The following is a 26,783-nucleotide window of genomic DNA, read 5'->3' as shown; positions in this document are numbered from 1 at the left end:
CCCCAGAGCCATTGTAGACCAGGAACAAAAACTGGTGTGCAGTAGCCCTGTACCACATTCCCAGCCTTCACTATCTTCAGCCCAGCTTCTGTGTCTTCTCTCTGTCTACTATTGGTTTCTTCCCTCTGAAGATCTGTTAGGGGCATTCCAGTCATCTTGGTCCCACAGTGGGAGCTCTTCCACCTGGCTGTGTCTAGTCAGCCTTCTGAGTAAGATCCATTCCTGACTCCTTTTCTTTCCGATTCCTCTTCTTCCAGATAAAATAATATTCTATTAGCCAAGAGAAGTCAGGAAAAAAGGGGAAAAAAAAACAAAATAATGAATTTGGCAAATTGAAAACAAGTAACAAAAATGATAGACTTCAGTCCAAACATATCAATAATTTCATTAAATGTAAGAAGATACAGATAGGTTAAAAAGAAAAAGATGAAAAAGATATATCATGTAAATGGTGTGCAAAAGAAAGCTGAAAGTTTTATTAATATTAGGCTTAATGGACCTCAAGACAAGAAAAATAAAGATGGAGATATTTTAATAAATGGATCAATCCATGAAGAAGGCTAAAATCCTAAAATGTAGGTAGCTGAATAACTGAGCTAAAAAATTGATGAAGCAAAAGCTGACTGAACTAAAGAGACGAGTAGACAAATTCACAATCAAAAGTAGAGATATTGGCTGGACGCAGTGGCTCACTCCTGTAATTCCAGCACTTTGAAGACTGATTGGGAGGATCACTTGAGGCCAGGAGTTCAAGACTGGCCTGGGTAACATAGCAAGACTCCATTTCTACAAAAATAAAAATTTTAAAAATTAGCCAGATATGGCAGGTGGCACATGCCTGTAGTCCTAGCTACTTGAGAGTCTAAGGCAGTAGGATCCTTGAGCCCAGAAGAGCGAGACTGCAGTGAGTCATGATCATGCCACTGCACTCCGGTCTGGGTGACAGAGTGAGACACGAAGAGCGAGACTGCAGTGAGTCATGATCATGCCACTGCACTCCGGTCTGGGTGACAGAGTGAGACACTGTATCTAAAAAAAATAAACAAAAGTAAAAATAAAAAGAAGTGGGAATGTTAATTTTCTTTTTAATAATTAGATAAAAATCAGTAAGGATATAGAAGATCTTAAAAAAATTATCAACCACCCTAACCTAACTGAGCTTTATAAAACAATTTACCCAACAACTGCAGAATTCACATTCTTTCTTGTGCACACAGACCATTTCCCAAGATGGACCTTATGCTGGAACACAAAACAAGTCCCAATATATTATAAAAGTCTGAAATTTTCCAGAGTATGTTCTCTAAGAACCAAAATTAAATTAGATATTAATAACTATTGAAGATTTTTTAAAGCCTCAAATATTTGGAAATTAACAAACTTCTAGTAACTAAGCAAAGAAGAAATCATAAGAAAAATTAATAAATATTTGAATCTACATAATGATAAAAATATGTCAAAATTTGTTGGATAGAGCTAATGAGTACTGTTAAACAAAAATTACAGGAAGCTATTGTTCTGGACTAAACTCCTTCACTAGGCCCCAACAAAGTAGAGTAAAAAATCACAACGAAGTCAGCGATCACTGAACTGAAACTGAGCTGCTCTTGTTGGTATCAGAGATATCAGGAGAGAGAGAGATAGCCTAATTTCCCAAACAGGCCAGTTTTAATCTTTAGTCAGTATGATAATGAAGTTCCCTCTGTTTTAATCCTACAATAAAGAATTACCCAATTAACTTGATGTTAACCAATCAGCCATCTTTCTCTTGTTCTGACCACCTAGCCCTTCCCTAAAAAGAAAGTAACTTTGAAAAGGCCAATCCACTATCTGTTACTTGTTTCTGCTTTCTTCAGCCCTCTTAATGTCCATAAAGCCAAACTCTTCTGCTGTATACATGAGAGCACTTAGCCTATTTTATGGAATAAATTGTTACCTGAAATTTATCTTTGACAGTACTTAGAGGAAGTTTATCAATTGATTTACAAAATGACACACAACAAAACCAATTTTTTTCTCATCAATGTGATAATGAAATGATGTTGAAGAAAACAATGTTATTGGAAGACCTGCTGTGCATTGTTTGCTTAAAGTTGCAGTTCCCAAGAACCTATTGACAATGTTAAGTGAGGACTTACTGTATCTTCAAGTTCACTAATTCTTTATTCTGCCAGATAATCTTGAGTTCCTGCCGTGACTTTTTTTCTTCTTGAGCAGCCAGAAAAGACTTCCAGGGAATTTTTTTATTTCAATTACTTTACTTTTCAACTCCAATATTTCCGTTTGGTTCTTTATAGTTCCTATTTCTTTATTGTTATTCTCTACTTAATGTAACATTGTTATATCTTCCTTTCCTTTTTTAAATTCAAGACAGAGTCTGACTCTACCCAGGCTGGAGTGCAGTGGGCTCAATCTCAGCTCAACTGCAACCTCTGTCTCCCAGGTTCAAGTGATTCTTGTGCCTCAGCCTCCTGAGTAGCTGGGATTACAGGTGCCTGTCACCACACCTGGTTAATTTTTGTATTTTTAGTAGAGATGGGGGTCTCACCATGTTGGTCAGACTGGTCTGGAATTCCTGACCTCAAGTGATCCACCCACCTTTACCTCCCAAAGTGTTAGGATTACAGGCATGAGCCACCACACCTGGCCTATCTGCCTTTACATCTTTAATCATATTTTCCTTTAGTTCTATGAACATATTTATAATGGCTAGTTTGAAGTATTTTTCTGTTAAATCTGACATCTAGTTGCTCTTATGGGCAGTATTTGTTGCATGTATGAACTAGAATTTCCTGTTTTTCTTTGCATTCCTCATAATTTTGTTAACAGTGGCAAATCCATATGGGTCTGCAGCAGCTCAATTTTTGCCTCCTTGGAGGAAAGAATTCGACTGAGGGGCATAAGGCAGAGTGAGAGATTGAGGCAAGTTTTGAGCAGGACTAAAGGTTTTTTAAAAAGTTTGCAGAGCCAGGCATGGTAGCTCACACCTGTAATCCCAGCACTTTGGGAGGCTGAGGTGGGCAGATCACTTGAGGTTAGGAGTTCAACACCAGCCTGGCCAACATGGTGAAACCCCATGGCTACTAAAGACACAAAATTAGCTGGGCATGGTGGCATGCATCTGTAATCTCAACTACTTGAGAGGTTGAGGCAGGAGAATTGCCTGACCCTGGGAGGTGGAGGTTGCAATGAGCCAAGATTATGCCACTGCACTCCAGCCTGGGCGACAGATACTCTGTCTCAAAAAAAAAAAAAAAGTGGGAGCAGGAATGAAAGGAAGTAAAGTACACTTGGAAGAGGGCCAAGCAGGCAGATTGAGAGATCCAAGTGCACTATTCAGCCCTTGACTTGGAGTTTTATACTTTGGCATGGTTTCAGAGTTTGCATTTCTTCTCCCCTGATTTTTCCCTTGAGGTGGGCTGTCCACCTTTGCAGTGGCCTCCCAGCATTTGAGAAGGGCTGCATGCGCAGTGTGTTTACTGAAGTTGTGTGCATACTCATTTGACATGTTTTTCTCTTACTAGTTGAGTGTTCCTAGAGGAAGGTCATATACCAGTTAAACTCCACCATTTTGCCTTTTAGTGCACATGCATAAGCCCACTTGCCCAATCCTGAGCTCATCAGGAAGCTGCTGCTGACTAGCTTCAGGTTTTTTTAATCTATTGGGAGACTGCCTTTCCCTGGTACTGGGTGTGACCAAATATTATTTTCAATAGACAGTTTAACAAGTTCCCTGCCATCACCTGATGGTCACTTGACATTCCCGGAGGGCCCTCTTTTGCCCTGTTCATGTCTGCCTAGCTATCTACTCTAACAATTTTTTGTTGGAAAACAGAAATTTTAGATAATATATTTTAGCAATGGTTATACTGCCCCACCTTCTTTTCTGGGACTTGTCATTATTGGATTTTTTGTGTGTGTAATGATTATTTGGATTATTTCAGTGAAATGTGTGCTTCCCCACCACACATACATGCACGTGCACCCACACAGCAACACACTCAGACGTACACACACATAGACACACACACACTGTTAAAACTCTGATCTTGCTCCTTAGGGAGGTACAGCTCTAGGTATGCCCAACCACGACCCTGGGATGACAGTTGCTTGCTTTTTCTCTCTTTGACCACATCCAGCTGTTAAATTCCACTAATTGCTGTCTGATTGCTCTATTGCTTTCAACAACATCCGGGGGGCATAAATTACTCTACAAACGAATCCAGTCAAATGTGGCTCCTTTAAAGTAATGGTTTTTTAGGATAGTGTAATTTTTCTGACCCCAAAAAGACTCCTCCTGGCTGTTTTATTCCCAATCCCTTTCTAATTGTTTTTCACAACACCTCCACTGTTTATGCTTTTAGCCTTGAACTTCTCTAGCTGCTTTACAAATGAAGTCAATTTCCTTGGGAAGAGATTAGAAGCTATCTGTTTTATGGCTTTCCTCTCTCCCCAGGCCAAATTTCTGATTGGTGCTGGGGACAACAGCAAGCTTCTCTCTGAGTGATACCCTTGCTCTGGGAGTTGAGTGGTTGGTGAAGTGGGTGCAAGGCAGCAGCCTGAGGTCCTCTCAAGAACTATAGGGCCCCAGTATTCTCAGTGCACTGGGACCAAGGCCTGGATTGTTCTTGTCAAAGACAAAATTACAACAAATTTAGTTTAGAGATCTTAATTAGCTCTATTTGTAATTCTAGAATCAGGCAACATTTCATTTCCATTGGAAAGTCTTCCAGTGAACTGAGCAGAAGAGGTTGTTTTATAGACAGAGAAGGGCTGAAGAAAGCAGAAGTAAAGAACAACACATGTGTTATTTACCTTTTTTTTTCTAGAGACAGGATCTCGCTACGTTGCCCAAGCTGGACTACAGTGGCTACTCACAGGCTCAAACTCTTAGTTTAAGCAATCCTGCCTCAGCCTCCCCAGTAGCTGGAGCTACAGTCACATGCCACAGTGTCCAGCTTAGTTACTTTTTGAAGTTACTTTTTCTTGTAAGGCAAGGACAGGTGACAAAACAATTTTTTTGGGAAAAAAAAAGCAGAGAGAATGTCATTATCATATTGATTAAAGATATAAACTGGCCTACTTAGGAAATTAGCTGTTATCTTGCTCTCTTGATTTCTTGGAAGGTCAGATAGCAATTTCATTGAGGTGTAGTGATGTTGAACTTTAGCATGGGTGACTCTGTTTTGATTTTTAGTCTGATCTGTTGGGGCCTAGTATAGAAGCTTAGTCCAAAACAATGGTCTCCTATAATTTTTATTTGACATTCTTTTTCTTTTGTTTTTCTGCTTTGGGGTTTTGTTTGTTTGTTTATTGAGACAGGGTCCCACTCTGTCACCCAGACTGGAGTGCAGTGGTGTGATCTTGGCTCACTGCAACCTCTGCCGTCTGAGTTCAAGCAATTCTCCTGCCTCAGCCTCCCAAGTAGCTGGGATTACAGGCATGCACCACTATGCCTGGGTAATTTTTGTATTTTTTGGTAGAGACAGGGTTTTGCCATGTTGGCCAGGCTGGTCTCAAACTCCTGACCTCAGGTGATCGGCCTGCCTCTGTCTCCCAAAGTGCTGGGATTATAGGTGTGAGCTACTGTGCCTGGCCTTTATTTGACATTCTTTTTTTTTTTTTTTTGAGACGGAGTCTCGCTCTGTCGCCCAGGCTGGAGTGCAGTGGCGCGATCTCGGCTCACTGCAAGCTCCGCCTCCTGGGTTTACGCCATTCTCCTGCCTCAGCCTCCTGAGTAGCTGGGACTACAGGCGCCCGCCACCGTGCCCGGCTAATTTTTTGTATTTTTAGTAGAGACAGGGTTTCACCGTGGTCTCGATCTCCTGACCTTGTGATCCGCCCGCCTCGGCCTCCCAAAGTGCTGGGATTACAGGCATGAGCCACCGCACCCGGCCTGACATTCTTAACTCACACAATATCCTTTACTTTCTAAGTTAGTAGTCATTGGCATAGCAGTACCACAGACACTCACACATGTTCCTTTGATATTAATAGAACATTTCAGTTCATTCTTTCTTCTGCCTACCGCAATCAGGATGTCCACATTTTAAAATTATTCCCTCCTAACAATAAAAAATTCTTTAGTTACCTTCCTGTAAGTTGAAACAAGTTGGCCTTCCTGCCATTTTCCTTTGGAAAATATGAAATAATTATATCTTCATTCATATGCATGGCTTTTTATTTTTTATTTTTTTTTACCAGATTGAGGGTTAACCCTCCTCCCTGGCTTAATTATGGTCATCCACCCTGAGAAGATAGGCCTTTCTGAGATTTATTCCAACTAAACAAAATGTAACACTTGTTATACATTTGATATTCATTGAAGAGTTTCTCTAGGGTAGCATGATCCCTGAACTCTGAAAACTGAAGTAAGTTTGTGGAAACTGAAGGCTGAAATTTTTTTTCTTTTTTTTTTTTGACAGGAGACAGGGTCTCACTCTGTTGCACAGGCTGGAGTGCAGTGGTACAATCATAGCTTACTGCCTCAAACTCCTGGGCTCAAGCAATCCTGGCTACCTCAGCCTCCTGAGTAGCTGGGATTACAGGCACGTGCCACCATGTCTGACTAATCTTTAAATTTTTTATAGAGACAGGAGTCTCACTGTGTTGCCCAGGCTGCTCTTGAATTTCTGAGCTCAAGTGATCCTCTAGCCTTGGCCTCTTAAAGTGCTGGAATTACAGGCATAAGCCACTTTACCCAGCCAATAGTGAATTATTTACATACAAGTTTCAGTTTGAAAGGGTATGAATATAGGAGAACTGAACTGTAGGGAGAAAGAGTATCCAATTACTCTGACACTCAAACTACTCTACCCAGTGATTAAGAACTGTTTGGAGATCTTTTGGTCAAGAATGAGCCTGTGAGCTGCAAGATTCAAATGGCGAAGCTCCTTTTGCCGTCCTTGCAAACACATGGCAATGAAAAAGTGCATACGAATGTAAAGGACTTAGCTCAGCTAAAACATAAGAAAAGCATTTTCTTGACTTGAACAGATGACTTGAACAGTTGCCTATCTGAAGCTACCGATCTGGGTATAGAATCAGAAACCACATAGATTATAAGAGTACAATTTCTGTGAGGCAAGTGGAGTTTTATTGAACTAGTGGCAGGCACCAAAGTCAGGCTTACGGTGTAAAACTGAATATTAAGAAGAGGCTTGCTTCTTATACACTTAGATTTAAAAGGGTTTTGGCCTATGTCCAGGGCTTATAGTTCACATCTGGTAGCTTCTTGGATTAGGAGAAATGAGGTAAACCATTGTTCTCCTGGCAGGATATGAGTCTTATCCATTGGTTAATGTAAGACTCTTTTCAAATTGGGGAACTGGGTAAACTGGATAAAAGTCACAAGAAATCTGCAAAATATAAGAACGTAAACATGGGGATAAGAAAAGCAAGACAAACACAAAGCAGAAAAGCCTGCTCCTCAAGCTGCACTTCAAGGATATTTCTGTAGGTGATTAGGTATGTCCACTATCTTGATTGAGGCAATGGTTTTGCAGGTATATACACGTTAAAACTCACTAAACATTAAATATGGGTAGTTTATTGTATGTCAATTTTTACTCAATAAAACCTTTTTTTAAAAAGTACTTACAAACCAGTTTTAAATTAGTAAAAATAAATTAATCATAAAATAGGTAATCAACTCTAATACCAAAAAATTCTATCTAGAAATGAATAACAAAATAATTTTCTGAAAATAAGTATGATATGAGAATGCTTAAAATCTTCAAGGAGTAAAGGAAAGAAATAGTATACAAAAAGCAAGAACAAGGAAATAATGAAATAACAACAAGAAAAAGGTGGATATCAATCCAAGAGCAGGAAGATTTAAAAAAACAAATTATTTAAAAATCTGGAAATGTAAAATATAGCCACTGTGATTAAAACACAACAGAAATAATAGGTGCTACACTAAATAAAATCTAAGAATTAGTAAACTGCAAAAGTGTTAAGACAATTACCTGAAATATGGCTTAGAAAAATAAAGAAACGAAACATCTGAAAAAGGAACTCATGAGAAATAGAGAATATACAGAGGAATTCTAGAAGAACTGGGGCAATGATGGAGGAGTGTAATTTAAAGAATAGCTGAATTAAAAAAAAATGTGCATCCACAAATTGCAAGAGCATACTGACCAGGATTAAATACATTCACAGATAAACAAATGTAGAAAATTAAGAATAAAGAATTCATAGATTAAAAAATTGGAGGTGGGTGGACCACTTGAGCTCAGGAGTTTGAGACCAGCTTGGACAATGTGGCAAAACCCTGTCTCTACAAAAAACACACCAAAAACTAGCCAGGCGTAGTGGTGTGTGCCTGTAGTTCTGTTACCAGAAAGGCATCCTGATCTAAACCCCCAGAGAGGGTTCTTGGATCTCATGCAAGAAGGAATTCAGGGTGAGTTCATAAAGTGAAAGCAAGTTTATTAAGAAAGTAAAGGAATAGGCTCTTGAGCTGCTTGCTCGAGCCTATCCGACTCTGTGCAGTGTACTCCATTTCAATATATCTGTGCTTTTCTTATGTTAAAACAAAACAAAACAAAACAAAAAAAACGCTTTGGGAGGCCAAGGCAGGTGGATTACCTGAGGCCAGGAGTTCAAGACCAGCCTGACCAACATGGTAAAACCCCATCTCTACCAAAAATACAAAAATTAGCCAGGTGTGGTGGCACATGCCTGTAATCCCAGCTACTTGGGAGGCTGAGGCAGGAGAATTGCTTGAACCTGGGAGGCGGAGGTTGCCATGAGCCAAGATCACACCATTGTACTCCAGCCTGGGCAATAGAATGAAACTGTCTCAAAATAAAATAAAATAAATAAATACATAAATCAAAGGAATAAAAGAATGGCTACTCTATAGGCAGAACAGTGGCATGAGCTGCTGGTTGCCCATTTTTGTGGTTATTTCTTGATTATATACTAAACAAAGGGCGGATTATTCATGAATTTTCTGGGAAAGGCGTAGGCAATGCCCAGAACTTAGGGTTCCTCCCCCTTTTAGACCATCTAGGATAACTTTCTGACATTGTCAGGGCATTTGTCATGGCACTGGTGGGAGTGTCTCTTAGCATGCTAATGCATTATAGCTAGTGTGTAATTAACCATGAGGATGATCAAAGGTCACTCTTGTTGCCATCTTGGTTTTGGTGAGTTTGGGCAGGCTTCCTTACTGCAACCTGTTTTATCAGCAAAGTCGTTTATGGCCTGTATCTTGTTCTGACATTCTGTCTCATCCTGTGACTAAGAATGTCTTAACCTCTTGGGAATGCAGTTCAATAGGACTTAGCCTTATTGTACTAAGCCCCTATTCAAGATGGAGTTGCTCTGGTTCAAATGCCTCTGATCATTCTAGCTACTCTGGAGGCTGAGGTGGGATGACTGTTTGGACCCAGGAGGTTTAGGCTGCAGTGAGCTGTGATCCCGCCACTGCACTGAAACCTGAGCGACAGAGTGAGATCCTATTTTCTTTTCTTCTGAAAAGAAAATAAAAAACAAACAAAAGAATGAAAATAAACAAGCTAAGTGACAGTTTCAGAAGAATAACAGAATAAACCCAAACAATGTAAATGTTAATTCTTTATTTAAAAATGTAAGAGAAAAACCCCACTACCACACTTACGGCTAATAGGAAATGGCATCTAATTAAACATATAAATATATAGCAAGACCAACCAAGGGAAAAAAGAAGGAAGAATGCACAAATAATAAAATTATATATGCGAAGTGGAAGAGAAAACAGCATAAAATGTAGAATCAATCAGTAGAGGTTTTAAAAACCATAAGCAGGCCAGGGGTGGTGGCTCACACCTGTAATCTCAGCTCTTTGGGAGGCGAAACGGTGAAACATTTCTAAACATGCCTAAACATGGTGAAACCCCCTGTTTACTAAAAATACAAAAATTATCTGGGTGTGGTGGTGCACACCTGTAGTCCCAGCTACTCTGGAGGTTGAGACACGAGAATCACTTGAACTGAGGAGGCAGAGGTTGCAGTGAGCAGCAATTGTCCCACTGCACTCCAATCTGGGTAACAGAGCAAGACTGTGTCTCAAAAAAAAAAAAAAAGAAAAAAAAAGAAAAGGCAAGTTGATGTCAATAAATTTTAAAATTTAGATACAATAAATTGTTTTCTAGAAAGAATACATTAAATACCAAAATAAATTGGAGAAAGAAAGAAACTGAATAGCTCTTCCAAAGTATCAAAAAAAGATAATATCTTTCTCACATAAACTTTCAGAGAAGAGCAGAGGAAAGGAAAGTTACTCAACTCATTTTACAAGGCTAATATAAGCTTGATATCCAAACCAGACAGAAACAGCATAAGAATGGAAAGGTATAACCAACCTCACTTGTAAACACAGATGTAAATATTTTAAAATATAAGAAAAGTGAATGAGTAGTACACTTAAAAAATTATGATGATGACCAGGTGGAGTTTATTTTAGGAGAAAAAAGATGTAATTGACTAAATCAACAGATTAAAAAATATGATAAATTATAAGCAAAACAGCCATTGGCAATATGCACCTCTTATTCTTGATAGAAAATACTACAGCTTGGAAACAAACAGACAGCTTTAATTTGAAACCTACAACAAAAGGCATATAGACAGTATAAAGAAAAAACTATAGAAACATTTGCATTAAAATCAGTAACAAGCACGCTCTCTATAGAGCAGGAAAAACTATCTGCAATTCACAAAGAGCCAATTTCCCTAATATTTAAAGAGCTCCTATAAATATATACCGTGTTTGTTTCTCCAACTCGAATGAACTCTTCTTGAGGATGAAAACAATTCTCTTTACTATTCATCCCCAGGACATGAGATAGTGCAGGGCATACAGAATTGTTATATAGTTGTTACATAAATACATAATTGCTCCATGGTATTCTTGGGATGTATTAGTCCATTTTCACATTACTATAAAGATACTACCTTAGACTGTGTAATTTATAAACAAAAGAGGTTTAATTGACTAACAGTTCAGCATGGCTGGGGAGACCTCAGGAAACTTAGAATCATGTTGGAAGGGGAAGCACGCACTTTCTTCACAAGGCGGCAAGAGAGAGAAAGAAGCCCAGGGGAAACTGCAGCTTATAAAACCATCAGCTCTCTTGAGAACTCCCTCAGTATCACAAGAACAGCATGGGGGAAACCACCCCCATGACCAATTACCTCCCACCAGGACCCTTCCTCAGCACCTGGGGATTACAATTCAAGATGAGATTTAGGTGGGGACACAAAGCCTATCCATATCGCAGGGGGGCTGGTTCTCGAAGCCAAGCATATACCAAAATCTACAAACGCTCAAGTCCTGCAGTCCACCCTACAGAGCCCATACATAGGAAAATTCAACCCTTGTGTACCTGGGTTTCATATCTGGTGAATAATGTATTTTCCAAACACGTTTGGTTGAAAACAATCCATGTACAAGTGGACTCTTGCAGCTGAAACCGGTGTTGTTCAAGGGTCAACTGTATTTGTTGAATGTAGTAGACTGCCAAAATAGCTTTTTACTTCTTGTAAAGACAAGAGTGATGCCTTCCAAGCTCTTTACACTTCAGAGCTGAAACCAGAAGGTGAACAGGTTTTTGGACACTTTGCTTTCAAGAAAAGTTTTTTAGAAGCAGAAAGAGCCAGGCCGAGTGGTGCATGCATATAGTTTCAGCTACCGGGGAGGCTAAGGCAGGAGGACGCTTGAGTGCAGGAGTTCAAAGCTGTATGTGTTGCACTATGATTGCATCTGTGAATAGGCACTGTACTGCACTCTAGCCTGAGCAACATATCAAGACTCTGTCTTAAAAAGACAAAAAAGAAACCCCTAAAAACTGAACATTAAAAAAAAAAAGTGGAAAGTGTGGCTTCAGGCAAAAAGTAAGTAATGTTAACAAATGCCTTGTATTTGAAAGGAAGCCTTGGAAAAACTGATAGGCATCTATTCAGACTCCAGCTGTCATAATTCCCAGGCCTATAGTGAAAGTTTCAGCATAAAAGCCAAGCCAGCCATACCTTCTCATTTCTGAGCATTGTTTAAGTGTCAGTCTCCTTGAATCATTTTCTAAACTTGCTAGACAAATTCTAAAAGGGCTGTAACACTCTGAATAATGTTTTCTGACGACCAGGACATACAGACCATGAGGCAACACTAGCCTCTGTACAGAAAGAAGAAAATTTTGATCAATTGGAACAAAATGCCCCTTAACAAAATTTTGGTTAAGCTCTCTCCTTCCTCCAGACCCCTAAATTTTGCCCCACCATTATCCTGAAAGAGTATACAGATCCTCCTGAGAATAAACTGGCCTCCAGTTAAAAATAGTCTCTGATCTATCTGATCACATCACCCATTTGCCTCACTTCCCCACACCTGGTTCTTTCTAGCTTTGTTTACTCCTTATAAAAGAAAAACTCTTTTTGCCTAAATCTCAAGTCACTTGTAGACCTGTGGTCAAAGCATTTTTCCCACTATAATTTTCTCCCCCGACAGCAATCATTCTTTTGAATAAAGTCTCTCCTTATTAAGTCTGGATTTGACTTTTATTCCACAGTCTCCCTAATAATTTATCTTGCTATTGCCTACCCTGTGATATCCCAAACCTAAGGGTTTCAGGTTTTATGATTAACCTTAAGTTAATAGTCAAGATTAAATGATGAGACACCACATAGAGCAGATTGCTGCTGTTGCAGCTGAGGTCCTTGCAGACCCATTAGCCTCCAGTCAATCCAGCAGCAGATTACAGACACAGAAGGGAGTCCCAGTGAGACCTAAAGGATTTCCCATCTGAGCTCAAGAGAAATTGCCCAAGTGTGGAGTCATGAACTAAATAAGTGAACGTTGTTTAAGCCTCTAAGCTCATGAATGTTTGTTATGCAGCAATAGATTAAGGATATATTGACTGAATACATGAAAGAATAAAAGAATGAACAAACATCAATCTGGAGACTGTGCTGACTCCTAAGTAAGAAGAAGGCAAACAAGGATCTCCATAGCAGATTGTTACTGGGGCTTCTGATCCAAGATGATATACAGTATGTGATCTGACACAGATGAAAATATATCTTTTGAGTATATTTTTGAAACATCAGTTGCTATGGGGGTGTTTGGAAGTGCATCAAATGGTGTCACCCACTAAAAATATGGAGTCATGATATTAAGAGAATACTAGTGAGTTCTTAGTGAGTCACGCATTCACCCTAGACTAAAAAATATCTTCATAATGTTGTAAAGAAAAGTCAAAATTACATAGAAAGTTGGATTAGTTTTTAAGGCACTTGTAAAACATGAGAGTATATTAATTCAAATCTATTCAGTAAAAATACAATAACCCTTCCCTTTATATACCAGGTACTTTTACCGGATGCTGGGAATAAACCAGTAAAGACATAGTCATCAAAATCAAGAATCTGAGTCTAACTGAAAGATACTGACAATTACAATAGTAAGTGCAAGGACAGCAGTTAAGGAATTTATTGCCTATGTAACTTTATATTTTGGGATAGCGCTAAGATCAGACATGGCTGGATTTAAGGCTGAAATGATGTGGTCAGAATTTCATTTCCCTCTCTCCCTCCCTCTTTCTTTCTCTCTCTTTCTTTCCTTCCTTCCTTCTCTTTCTCTCTTTCGTTTGAGACAGAGTCCCACTCTGTTGCCCAGGCTGGAGTGCAGTGGCATAGTCTTGGCTCACTGCAACCTCCGCCTCCTGGGTTCAAGCAATCCTCCTGCCTCAGCCTCCCAAGTAGCTGGGACTAATTTTTTTACTTTTTACTGGCTATTTTTTGTATTTTTAATAGAGATGGGGCCCAGCTAATTTTTGTATTTTTAGTAGAGATGGGGTTTCACCATGTTGGCAAGGCTGGTCTTGAACTCCTGACCTCAGGTGATCCGCCTACCTAGGCTTCCCAAAGGGCTGGGGTTACAGATGTGAGCCACTGCACCCAGTCATCTCCACTTCTTAACTCTGCTTTCCTCTGTTGGTCTCATTCATGGGTTCCACATGGTAGCAAGATGGTACCAAGATGGTGGAAACAGTTTCAATCGCAATCTGAAGATCTCTTATGCTTCAGATCCAATGAGAAAAGCAACAACAACAACAACAACAAATCAAAAACAAAACATAAGCTCCTCTTTCTTGAATCATTTGCCCATCCTTGAACCAATCTCTGAGGAAGGCATTGTGAATGTGATTCACTGGTTTAAACCTGGATTACATGCTACACTTCCTGGAGTTTTGGGCTCTGTTGAGAACCACATGGACAGAAAAATAAGAAAGAGCACAGATCCTCAAATGTTACCAGAAGTTAGGCAAATGGATGATGGGGGCCAAAACACAATCAGTGTGCACTATATAGAGCCTAGGGTTTGTCTTTCTTATTTACTGCAACATTTTACATACAGTTTATCATTTGCTTTTTTTTTTTTTTCTGAGACAGGGTCCCACTATGCTATGCTGCCCAGGTTGGACTCGAACTCCTGGACTCAAGGGATCTCCCTGCCTCAGTCTCCTGAGTACCTGGGACTAAAGATGTGCACCACTGCACCTGGCTTGGTTTAACTTTTTATGCTGGCCTTTGTCTTTGACATGTGGGGGTTTAATTTTTATTGTTCTTAATGTTGATAAACATGTCCATCTTTTCCTTACTATTTGAGGACATTTAGCCAAATTCTCCATAACTCTCACCATGACATTAATTGATTATGCATTTTCTTCTCATGAGGAAAAAATGGAAATAAACTGTGACTCAATATTGTTCTCAAGAAAGTCCCACCAAGTTCTGTGTGTGTCTTTCTGAGAAAGATACCTTTTACATTAGTAAAACAAACGGACATGTAATTTTAGAGTTTTGTTGAATAAAATCTCTATTCAAAGGTTAATAGCTACTGTTAAAAATGGCTCTTGGATACCTGTATTAATTTGCTAGGCTGCCATAACAACATACCACAGACTAGGTGGTTTAAACACCAGAAATTTATTTTCCCACAGTTCTCAAGGCTAGTAGTCCAATTTCAAGTTATCAGCAGATTTGGTTACTCTTGAGGTTTCTCTTAAATGTGTAGTAATTTGTTATGGCAACAACAAAAGGTAATACACTGTGGCTGACACTGCAGAGGATGCCAATACTGAACTCAGCTTATAATTTCTTCAGATCTAGTTATATCTTGGTACAAACCAACTGTTTGAGAGTGGTACACAGCAAAGCAAGAATGAGGAACGGTGCATGAGAATCAATTTTTACTGTGACAGTGGTTCAACGGATTGGAAACCAAGATGTGCTCTTGAATCATTTAGAGTGATGTCAAACAGAGATGACCCAGATTCAGCAAGGCAACCCTCAGTTGTTGAACATGGGGTGTAGCACCAAGATTTTGGCCATCAGCTTTATTGCTTCGACCTATTTTTTTCCAAACTGAAGGTGAAATACCAGTTTCTACTATCTCACAACAAAGTGATAAATGCAAATACAGTTGATGAACTGGTTTAATGGCAGATGCTCAGGTCTCTGTGTGAGGGACGACTTACAGTGTGATAAAAGACATAGCTGCTGTACCCGAATAAAGCAAATTACGAAAATAAGAATTACCACACTGATTCAGAGAATAAGAGGAGTTATTGTCAGAGCAAAGCTTGCTTTACTTCACATCACCCTTAAAGGTTAAAAATATGCCCCGAAAACTAACTTTTCTCCAAGGTTGCTATACACATCTAATCAAAGTTATTGTATCCAAATACCATCCATTCTTCAGGGTTGTTTATACAAGTTCACAATTTAGTGGTACTTTAGCATTCTGTTTCTTATGTAATTCAGTGGTGTAATTCTTTTGTTGCAGGCTTCTCTCCTGAGAACTTGGGCATGAGTCCAGGGGGATTGGGATGGAAGGCCATCTGAGAACTATTAATCACATTCAAGCTCATTCCTTCTCTTCGATAACCATGATTTGTCCCTAAACCAAACTTGTATACATAATTTCTCTTTGCCACCAGTTGAATTTCTTATCATGAAATTTCCAAGTTGCTTATGTAAAGAACACTCAATCTTTTTAGCATTACCGTACATAATCACACCCATAAATTACTATAGGTTGGGCATAACAAATCAGAACATCCAACATTTTTGAGTACTGACATGACACTTAAAGGAAATGCTTATTGGAGCATTTTGGATTTCAGATGTTTGGATTTGGGATGCTCAGCTGGTACGTGTAATGTAAATTTTCAAAAATCCAGAAAAATCTCAAACACTTCTGGTCCCAAGCATTTCAGATAACAGATCCACAACGTGTAACAGTAGAGGACTCCTGCTGTGAACTCAAGTTAGTTCAGAACCTCTTTGGGCCTCAGAAACACTGGACCCTTTCCTCCTTTTCCACATAGTACTGATACTATATCTCATCATTTCATGATTTTGTTCTGTCTTGACTATGAACTTACAATAAGTTAATATTGCATAGTATAAAAATAACTTCAGGAGTGATAGGAGTGGGTATTAGAAGCGCTATTATTTACCCACTACTCAAGGCATTAGGCAGAAAAATATCATTCACCATCTAGGAAGGAGTCTTGATGCAAATAATGGACAATGTACTGTTTTAAACATTTCTTGATTCCAACTATATCCACTTTTCCAGATCACTTTATACTACATTACAAACACAGGTGGTCAAATCTACGGAGCAAAAGACTTGTAACATTATCCGCTATGTTTCAATGTGAGGTTTTTTTTTCCCCTTCTGCCCTTTAATACCACCTCATAATGACACCAATTGATGTGTTCTTATAGAATTCATTAGACCTAATTTTGTTTTGGCTTATGATCTTTATGTGGATCTAAACCTTCCTGTACCTTCAAAAAATATGTATTCATTCACCATATATAAAACTATTAAATATTTTTCCAATCAATGTTGGTTTTCCTAATCTTGGGCTTTTTTTTTTTTAAATTTTCTGTCACCCACACCTGAGTGTAGTGGTGTGATCACAGCTCACTGTAGCCTTCAATTCCTGGGCTCAAGTAATTCTCTCATTTCAACTCCTGAGAAGCCAGGACTAAAGTCACGCATCACCACACTCAGCTAATTTTTAACTTTTTTTTTTTTATAGAGATGGAGTCTCGCTATGTTGCCCAGGCTGATCTTGAACTCCTGACCTCAAGCAGTCCTCCCACCTCAGCCTCCCAAAGTGCTGTTATTACAGACATGAGCCACTGCGCCTGGCCCTCTGGTTAGCTTTTTTTTTGAGATGGAGTCTCGCTCTGTTGCCCAGGATGCAGTGCAGTGGTACAATCTCAGCTCACCACTACCTCTGCCTCCTGGGTTCAAGGGATTCTCCTGCCTAAGCCTCCCGAGTAGCTGGGACTACAGGTGCACACCACCATTCCTGGCTAATTTTTGTAATTTTAGTAGAGACGGAGTTTCACTATGTTGGTCAGGGTGGTCTTGAACTCCTGACCTCATGATCCACCCACCTTGGCCTCCCAAAGTGCTGGCATTACAGGTGTGAGCCACTGTGCCAGGCCTAGTTTAGTTTTTTAATACCATCTTCAGTTTATTTTACATCACTAATTTACCAGGAAAACCACATTAACATAATAACAAAACTTAACAGGAAACTATTGTTTACTCAGATATTTGGTGAGACAGCAATCTGGGCAAGCAGGTAGTAAACCCTGCAGGTGAGTCAGGAACCTGTTAAAAAGGGCAGAGCTAGCTGCAGATGGAAACCAGCACCCTTATCTTCCTAAAATACATTTGGATAAGACGCCTCAGAAATAATGCCTGGAAAGTTCAATCCGCTTGGTAATTCCATTCCATCTTAACTCCATTAGACAGTATCAGTGCTTTTGCTAGAAGACTGGATTTTCTCTGGTCATTTTTGTGGTTTATATTTAACAACATGTATTCTTTTAACTATGTGGGTTTTGTTTTCATTTTACATTTACTTTCATTTTTTCTTGTTTTCTTCTCCTATTTGTTACTTCTCCTAAGTTGTCTTCCTTCTTGTGTGTTGTGTGTTTTGCCATGCTTCCTCTTTTTTCTTCTGCTTTCCCAGAAGATCTTGCCAGTAGAAATTAATAAGGACTGTGTACTTTCAGTCATTACATTTATGTATTCAGCCAGTACATTCATCTGGTACAAAAAGGAAATTCTATTGCATCACATACTCTCAGCTTCCTTTTATGAATTTAGATTTTATAAAAAAATACATTGCAAAGAGGTAATACTAAGCACCGATGATTTTTTTTCCCCCAGGAGACTTCTCAGTTGGGGTCATACTACTTTCTGTCTCAGCCCATTTTCTGCTGCTATAACAGAATACAACAGACTGGGTAATTTATAAAGAAAATACATTTATTTCTCACAGTTCTGGAGCCTGGGAAGTCCAAGAGCACAGTGCCTGCATATGGGGAGGGTCACCTCATGGTGAAAGGCCCAAGACAGCATGACAGACAGAGAGGCAAGATGGGAGCCAAATTTATCCAGTTATTAGAAACGCACTCTCCTGCAATAACTAACAGTACTCCTCATGACCTAATCACCTCTTGAGCTCTCAACTCGCAACACTGTTACAATGGCAATTACATTTCAACATGAGTTTTGGGGGATACATTCAAATCACAGCAGTCCTCAGAATAAGCAACTTGGAAGGAAACTCGCTCTGTCGCCCAGGCTGGAGTACAATGGCAGGATCTCGGCTCACTGCAACCTCCACCTCCTTGGTTCAAGCCATTCTCCTGTCTCAGCCTCCCAAGTAGCTGGGATTGCAGGTGTGCACCACCACGCCTGGCTAATTTTTTATATTTTTAGTAGAGATGGGGTTTTACCATGTTGGCCAGGCTGTTCTAGAACTCCTGACCTCGAGTGATCCATCCACCTCTGCCTCCCAAAGGGCTGGGATTACAGGCGTGAGCCACCACGCCGAGCCTGGAAGGAAACTCTTTCACATTCCCTACATCATCAATTACAGGACAGTGTTGTGTTTTTTTCCTTTTCTTTCTTTTTGAGACCGAGTTTCACTCTTGCCCAGGCTGGAGTGCAGTGGCGTGATCTCGGCTCACTGCAGCCTCTGCCTCCTGGGTTTCTTGGGTTCAAGCAATTCTCCTACCTCAGCCTCCCAAGTAGCTGGGACTACAGGAGCATGCCACCACTCCCGGCTAATTTTTGTATTTTTTTAGTAGAGTCGGGGTTGTGCCATGCTGGGCAGGCTGGTCTCAGACTTCTAACCTTAAGTGACCACCTACCTCAGCCTCTCAAAGTACTGGGATTACAGGCATGGGCCACCGCATCTGGCCGATCACAGTGTTTTCAAAGTGTTAGTCACTTGCCTCAGATTCACCTGGGTGCTGGTACAAATGCACATTCATAAGGTGGAGCTCAGAAATCTGGTTTTTAACAAGCTCTCTAGGTGATTCTTCCGGGTACCAATGTTTGAGAATCATGGGGGTAGCAATATGTTTAGGAAATAATAGGTCCATAATAACTACTTGATGATATGTTACTAAGGGCATACTATACTATGCCTTAGTAACTTCCAAATATGTCTCTCATGTGCTGAACTTTCTCCTTTGCCTTAACCCTGTGTTTTCAACCATTGCCTACTCCTTGAGTTTTTTCCTCCCATTCTTTGAGTTTTTTTCATCCCACACTCATTCAAAACATTCAAAACTAAACCATCTACGGAACACCTCCAATCCTGTCATTAAGTTATTGTTATACCAGAAGTCATGTTTGGAGTCATTTCTGTTTGTTTCATCATTTTTAAGCAACATATTGGCCATTGTGTCAAGCACTGAAATAGACGGTGATGAATACCACAGATATGGGTCATACTCTCAAGGATGGTAAAGATAGTTTTACAGAGAGTAATTAAACTTTATCCTATCAGTTCCTTAGTGTTTTCCTCAGAATATTCCCTTACTTTGTCATCATCCTAATCTAGAATCTTATTTATGCTCGAACTGCTTTAATTTTTCCTAGTCTCTTTGTTCCTAATTTCCCACCTCTTCTGAAAGATTAATCTCCTGAAAAATTAATCTTTAAAATATTATGTTTTTACCCCGCTTAATGCCTCACTTCTGTGAAAGTTGTCATAATCAAAATGGAATTATATGGGCTCGGTGGTACACACCTACAGTCCAGCTACTTGGGAGGCTGAGGCAGCAGGGTTGCTTGAGCCCAGGAATTTGGGGGCTGTACTGTGCTATAGTCTTCCCTGTGAATAGTCACTGCATCCCAGCCCCATCTCTTAAACAAAAGGTGGGGGGGAAGTCACTAACACATTTTTTAAAATCCCAAAAAATAGATTCAGGGGTCATGAAGAGAAGGGGTCTCATGCTTGCACACCTGATGACAAAAACTATCACAAAAAAACTGCAAAAGCCACAATCTTTTTTTTTTTTTTTTTTTTTTTTGAGACGGAGTCTTGCTCTGTTGCCCAGGCTGGAGTGCAGTGGCACTATCTTGGCTCACTGCAACTTCCGCTTCCCAGGTTCAAGCGATTCTCCTGCCTCAGCCTTCCGAGTAGCTGGGATTACAGGTGCCCACCACACGCAGCTGATTTTTGTATTTTTAGTAGGGACGGGGTTTCACCATGTTAGCCAGGCTGCTCTTGAGCTCCTGACCTCAGGTGATCCACTGGTCTTGGTCTCCCAAAATGTTGGGATTATGGGCATCGGCCACCGCGCCTGGCCAAAAGCCACAATCTTACACAAAAAATACTTCCGCGAAAACATCTGCCCGGCAACTTCCTGTCCAGTCTCCGACTGGTGTCACCTCGTTACTGATTTTTGCAGCCAAGGATAATGATTTAAAAACAATTACGTAATTCTCATTTAAAAAAAAAAATTCAAAAATCTTTGTCTGCCTTTACCTCCTTGAATACGCAAATAGTTTACTAAGTCATGAGTATTTTCACAATACTTTACTCCCAAATAAATATGTAAGAATCATAAAATGATAGAATTGAAAAGGATAAAAATCACAGTTGTTTCTAACTTCCACCCCTTAGAATGTAGCAAATGAAAATCTATCATCCATCTATCTATCTATCTATCTATCCATCCATCTATTTTTTTGAGACAGGGTCTCTGTCTCACAGGCTGGAGTGCAGTGGTGCGATCTCCGCTCCCTACAGCCTCAACCTGCCCAGCTCAAGCAATCCTTCCACGTCGGCCTCCCGAGTAGCTGGGACTACAGGCCTGCTGCCACCATGCCCAGCTAATTATTTGTACTTTTTGTAGAGACGGGGTTTCGCTGTGTTGCCCAAGCTGGTCTCTAACCTCAGGTTCAGCCTCCAGGCTCAGGTGATTCGACCCCCTAGGCCTCCCAAAGTGCTGCCCATGACAGGCACGAGCCACCGCCCCCGCCTACAATCAATTTTCAATATTATAAAAAAGCCTACCAGAAATTGTGTATTTTCTGGTGGTATTAAATGCTAGGTTTCCTTGTTTTGTGCTAGAATTATATCAGATCCACAATAAACCTAGGTTCTGACTGAGCTGGGTCTGACTGGGCAAAATCTGTTTTCCCATTATTATGTTCAATTTGGCAAATAGCTTTTCAAAATACAGGAGTGAAGTCGTGGTCTACTAATAAAATTGGTAACACTTGCTACAATGTTTGCAATTTGCAGAAAATTTCACTGACTTCATCTTAACTTATTCCTCACAAAACTGTGGAATCACCATCAGTAGAGCAGGAGGCGTTGGTTCAATGCAGTGCTGTTTGCAACTTCTCGGAGCTTCTAGGTTCTTTCCGTGAGTCTCCAGCTTGCGAGAACCTTCACTCCGCGATTCGGAAGCACCTGCCTACCCCTCAGGAGGCAAGAGACAGCTCCTTCTTCCCGTTCCGGACCATGGTGCGTTCGCACGCATGCGTAACACGGCGACTCCGCGCTTGCGCCGATATTCTCCGCTTGGGGCGGATACCCTGGGAACGTGTGAGCGTCCGCGCCCAGCGCGCGCGTGCGCAGTCGCATTTTGAGGGTTTCCGCCCTCTACATTCCCGTCTTTCAAACCACCCCACCACCTCTACCAATCATTCCACTCTCCTCGACTCTTTTACTGCATTAGGACGGTCTGCTCTCTGGCACGTTTTCTGGAGCGAAAACGGCTCGGCACAGAGAGACTCCCTTTGCCAGGAACCCAAGTCCCCGAGGGCGCGGCATTTGTGTTTGAGCGCAGCCCGGCTGCGTCCCCAGTTGTATCCCCTGCCGCGCCCGCCTCTTCCGCCGCTCTTGCGCGCGCGCACGGCCGGCCACGGCGCGTCGGGGTTGGCCGCTGCCGCGACAGCTGCGGCGGCGGCCTCGACAGCGGTAGTGTCTTCTACTGCGCTTTTTTAGTTTCCTCCGCCCCCTCCCGTCGGACGCTGTTGTGTGGTTGCCTTAAAAAAAAAAACGCAACTTTATTGTTCCTCAGCCCCACCTCCCGGCTCAGCGGGCGTCCGCAGGATGCACTGAGGCGGAGAGGAGGTGAGGCGGCGGAGGGTCGAGGTCGCGGTCCCTCTCCTCCGAGCGTCCGGCCGGAGGGGAGGGAGTCACGATGTCTGGTAGCCGCCAGGCCGGGTCGGGCTCCGCTGGGACTAGCCCCGGCTCTTCGGCGGCCTCCTCAGTGACTTCCGCCTCCTCGTCTTTATCCTCTTCCCCGTCGCCGCCTTCCGTGGCGGCTTCGGCGGCAGCGCTGGTGTCCGGCGGGGCGGCCCAGCCCGCCGGCTCGGGCGGCCTCGGGGGCCCAGTGCGGCCTGTGTTGGTGGCACCCGCCGTGTCGGGCAGCGGCGGCGGGGCGGTGTCCACGGGCCTGTCCCGGCACAGCTGCGTGGCCAGGCCCAGCGCCGGCGTGGGAGGCAGCAGCTCCAGCCTAGGCAGCGGCAGCAGGAAGCGACCTCTTCTCGCCCCTCTCTGCAACGGGCTCATCAACTCCTACGAGGACAAAAGCAACGACTTCGTATGGTGGGTTTGAAGAGCACGCCCTCCTTGTCCCTAAATTATGAGTTTCTGCCGCTTAGGCTCGGGGGTGGGGGGTGGCTTGTTGGAGAGCCTGGGATACTGGTCCTGTGGTGGTGTCTGCAGAGGGAGTCGAGCGTTTGCAGGTTGGTGGAGTGAAGGAAAGTTGGAGTAGCCAGGCAGGGTGGGGATAATAAAGAGGTAGATAAGTGTTGCTGAGGAGGAAGTGAAGGGAGTTTAGGGAATAAAGAAGGAAGAGGGTGAAAGGTCAAATAAATGGTTTTGGATAACAAAGTTGGCAAAGAGGTTGAGTCTTAAAATTTTTGGCCCTCTGATGAATTGAGCACCCAGTCAATCAGGAGTACTTGTTGAGATGAATTAAATTTGCAAATGGAGAGGACTAAGCTTCGTGGGATGCAGAGGGATGGAATTGGTCAGAATTTATTTGAAGTATGGTAGATGATGCTGTAAACATAAGCATGGAAGTCTTATAAAGACATGCTTTTTATAATAACGTAAGTACCCATCGTATGCATGTGTAAATATGTCTCTCCTGACATTTCGAAGGATGGGCCACTTAGGAATCTGCTGTTAAGACGACTGTAGTCAAAGTCTGTTAACAAATTTTTCACTTTTCCACCAAGTGTCTTGAAAAGAGAGAACCAAATTTGTTAAATAACGTCCCTGTGTCAGATGTAACTGTACTATACTGGATAACAGAGGATGCTGGAACTTCTGACTTGAGAAATGCTAGGTTTAGACATTTTGTCATCATAGTTGGCATCTTGGATGATACAGAGTAGCATTTAGTCAGGACATTTGGGATGGAGGGGTTAGTCGTCGTATTAAGTGAAAGGTGGAGTTGATTGTGTTGCTTGAGAGTGTTTTGGAATTTTTATTGGGTTTTAGATATTGGTAGGATTATGAGAAGTAATTGCTGTTAGCTAGTTAAGAACTGGTAGTGTTTTGTACTTTCCCTTTTGAGGAAATTGTTGATCGAATATTAGGCATGTAGGAAGTTGGCTGCTTGCACAGTCGTTATGAGGGAAGTTGATTCAGATCAGAGTTGAAGATGGTCTGAGTTGGTGATGTTAAATATGATAGAGCTAGAAGTTGGAACTGTTAGGAAAGTTATTGATTAGAATTACAGTTTCTAGTTCCTGCAGAAAAATGATGTCTTTATTCACCTTTCTGCTTTTTTGTACGTTATTCTGGATCAGAATTAATCTGTTTTTCATTGAACATTTGAGGTATGATTGTTATTTATAAACAAGCAGTTTATGGTTGGGGCTGAGAAGTGTTTGCACGTCTACACAGTCGATAGTGCGAGTAGCTAATAAGCTAATGAAACAAAGGGGGGTGTGCAGAATTTAGTTGTCTTTTTAGCCACTGTTTGCATTTTCATTTTTAGTATACTTAACGAACACAAACATGTTAGTTTCCATGTAAGTACACTAAAATTGAGTAAAAGATGTGAGAAATAAAGAATCGATCATTGTCATTCAGGAAATACTTGTATGACATTCACTGTTGGCCAGGCACCGTATGAACTTCAGTGCACTGTAGGCTATGCTATAGGGAATTGGGAACCCTGAGTTTTTTAAAGAGTAGAAATTTGTATTTGAGACGGAGTCTTACTTTGTCACCCAGGCTGGAGTGCAGTGGGACCATCTTGACTCACTACCACCCCTGCCTCCCGGGTTCAGGCAATTCTGGAGCCTCAGCCTCCCGAGTAGTAGCTGGATCATTACAGGCAGCTGCCACCACATCTGACTAATTTTTTGTATTTTTAGTGGAGACGGGGTTTCACCATGTTGGCCAGGCTGGTCTTGAACTCCTGACCTCATGTGATCTGCTTGCCTTGGCCTCTCAAAATGCTGGGATTACAGGTGTGAGCCACCGCAGCCCTGAGTATTCCACTTTCTAAGAATCTCATTAGTTAATTATTTCTTTTTCTGGTGAGGTTTAATATTCAGAAGAATTAATTGAGAGTCTGATTTAAAACTCAAGCCAGGTTTGATTTTGGCCAGACTCTTGGGGTAGGATGATATGGATTAGGCAAGGCCCAAGGAATCCTTTTTTTTTTTTTTTCCCCCTCCTATTTGGCTCTGGGTCTTGTCTTGTATGCTCCAAGGTCAAACTGTGAACCAATTCAAATTATTCTATGCTTTTATTTTTTTTATTTTTTTATTTTTTTTTTATTTTTATTTTTTTTTGAGACGGAGTCTCGCTGTGTCGCCCAGGCTGGAGTGCAGTGGCCGGATCTCAGCTCACTGCAAGCTCTGCCTCCCGGGTTTTTACGCCATTCTCCTGCCTCAGCCTCCCGAGTAGCCGGGACTACAGGCGCCTGCCACCTCGCCCGGCTAGTTTTTTGTATTTTTTAGTAGAGACGGGGTTTCACCGTGTTAGCCAGGATGGTCTCGAACTCCTGACCTTGTGATCCGCCCGTCTCGGCCTCCCAAAGTGCTGGGATTACAGGCTTGAGCCACCGTGCCCGGCCTATTCTATGCTTTTATATTTAAATGAAGCCCAAGTTTGAGTAATGATAATTTCTTATTCATTTATGGGACATTTTAAAGATATGCATATGCTTCACATTTTATTTTATCCTTAGAACAATTCTGTGATGTTATATATAACCTATTTTTAATACAATACTAATTGTTTTCTCATTGAGGCACAGAGAAGTAATTTTGTTTCTCATTGGACAGGTAAGGACAAAGTGAGAACTCAGATTTCCCAGTTCTCAACTTTGTTTTCTTTGTGTGCAATTAGATAATTTCAGATCTGTAAGTTCAAGTACATGTATTTGGCCTAGTGGTTCTTAAGGGGCATAGATTGGAGGAGAAGCAGCTGTTTCATAATCATATGAGATAAATGTTTTATCCCTCACCACTCCCTTTTCTTACCTGCCCACATCCCAAGAGAACGTATCTGAATTGGAGGCTGGGGTGGGCAGTGTAGTTTGCATATGCTCCCCTGGTGATAGGGATATGTCCTTCTCCCCTCCTTCAGAACTGTTGATTTAAATAGTCACATACCTAATTTCAGTAATAAACATTGGCCTCTCTTGACTTTAAGTAAGTTTATATTTAATTGCAGAATTGATAAACAGTTTAGGGGTTTAGGTTTCATTTTTATTTTTTATTTGACACAAAAGGTTGAAGGTATTATCAAGTTGAATAATTTTAACAGTGTTTTATTGATGGGGAATCTAATACAGGACAGTAGTATTTAGCTTGACATTGGATACATCTTCATTCAAAGGAAATCTTTGTTATTTTGATTTTTTGCAAAATTTTATTATATGGTTCATTTAACTAGACTATGAGTCTGATCTGTATTTGAAAGATGACTTCTGTTTTTTGTACTGACTCCTTTTTAAAACAATTCTATAACTGCTGCCTTTTTATTAGGTTTTCCAACTATCTCAAATTAAGTTTTCTACCTCTGCAAGTCCCAGCCATTCTTGCAGCAGAAATACGCGTTTGCATGTAGATAGTAAGCTCTTTATGAGAAAGTTGACTTTAGTCATCTGCTTGATAGAAAGTAGTTAGGATCTACATTAAATAGATCTATCATTCAGTAAATATGCGACTGCCTATTTTGTGTTAAGCTAAGATTTTCTCTTCTATGAAGAATGGCTTTTAATTGTGTAATTATAATATAACCTGGTATCATTGCCTCTCTTAGTATCATGGCAGATGTTAGTACCATTCCTTTTTCTTAGTGCCATGGCAGATGTTAGATACTCTAATGGACTGTGCATAGCACAATATATAGCCATTACCTATTAATTACATTTAGCACTAAAGATGAAGCCCATTGGTCATTCTTGTTAAT

General features: G+C 41.0%; 1 protein-coding gene, 1 long non-coding RNA gene and 1 other non-coding gene across 10 annotated transcripts in view; 1 reads left to right on the top strand and 2 right to left on the bottom strand.

Annotated features, from left to right (window-relative positions):
* LOC139357676 (uncharacterized) lies at positions 1-22,179 on the bottom strand. Its single transcript, XR_011611292.1, has 3 exons — positions 21,647-22,179; positions 1,178-1,242; positions 1-270 (listed from the first exon to the last, which is right to left on the bottom strand). It is a non-coding gene; the product is annotated as an uncharacterized lncRNA (long non-coding RNA).
* LOC112427272 (U7 small nuclear RNA) lies at positions 12,049-12,110 on the bottom strand. The gene has a single exon (XR_003018778.1). It is a non-coding gene; the product is annotated as a U7 small nuclear RNA (small nuclear RNA).
* Positions 22,180-22,230: 51 nt separating the features above from the next.
* COP1 (COP1 E3 ubiquitin ligase) overlaps positions 22,231-26,783 on the top strand; it is a 281,153-nt gene continuing 276,600 nt past the window's right edge. For 4 of the 8 annotated variants that reach the window (XR_011611267.1, XR_011611266.1, XM_011746116.3 and 1 more), the window contains exon 1: positions 22,231-22,946. Coding sequence is in view for 5 of the 8 variants with exons in the window: in XM_011746116.3 (XP_011744418.1) it covers positions 22,540-22,946 (407 nt within the window). In the remaining 3 variants the exon portion in view is untranslated. The remainder of the gene's footprint in view (positions 22,947-26,783) is intronic. The other 4 variants (XM_071076065.1, XM_011746114.3, XM_011746115.3 and 1 more) reach the window with 2 other exon arrangements.

This window comes from Macaca nemestrina, chromosome 1, assembly GCF_043159975.1.
Source record: "Macaca nemestrina isolate mMacNem1 chromosome 1, mMacNem.hap1, whole genome shotgun sequence".
Classification (NCBI taxonomy): domain Eukaryota; kingdom Metazoa; phylum Chordata; class Mammalia; order Primates; family Cercopithecidae; genus Macaca; species Macaca nemestrina.
The sequence above is the reverse complement of the archived record's forward strand: the minus strand, read 5'-3'. Positions and strand labels throughout refer to the sequence as shown.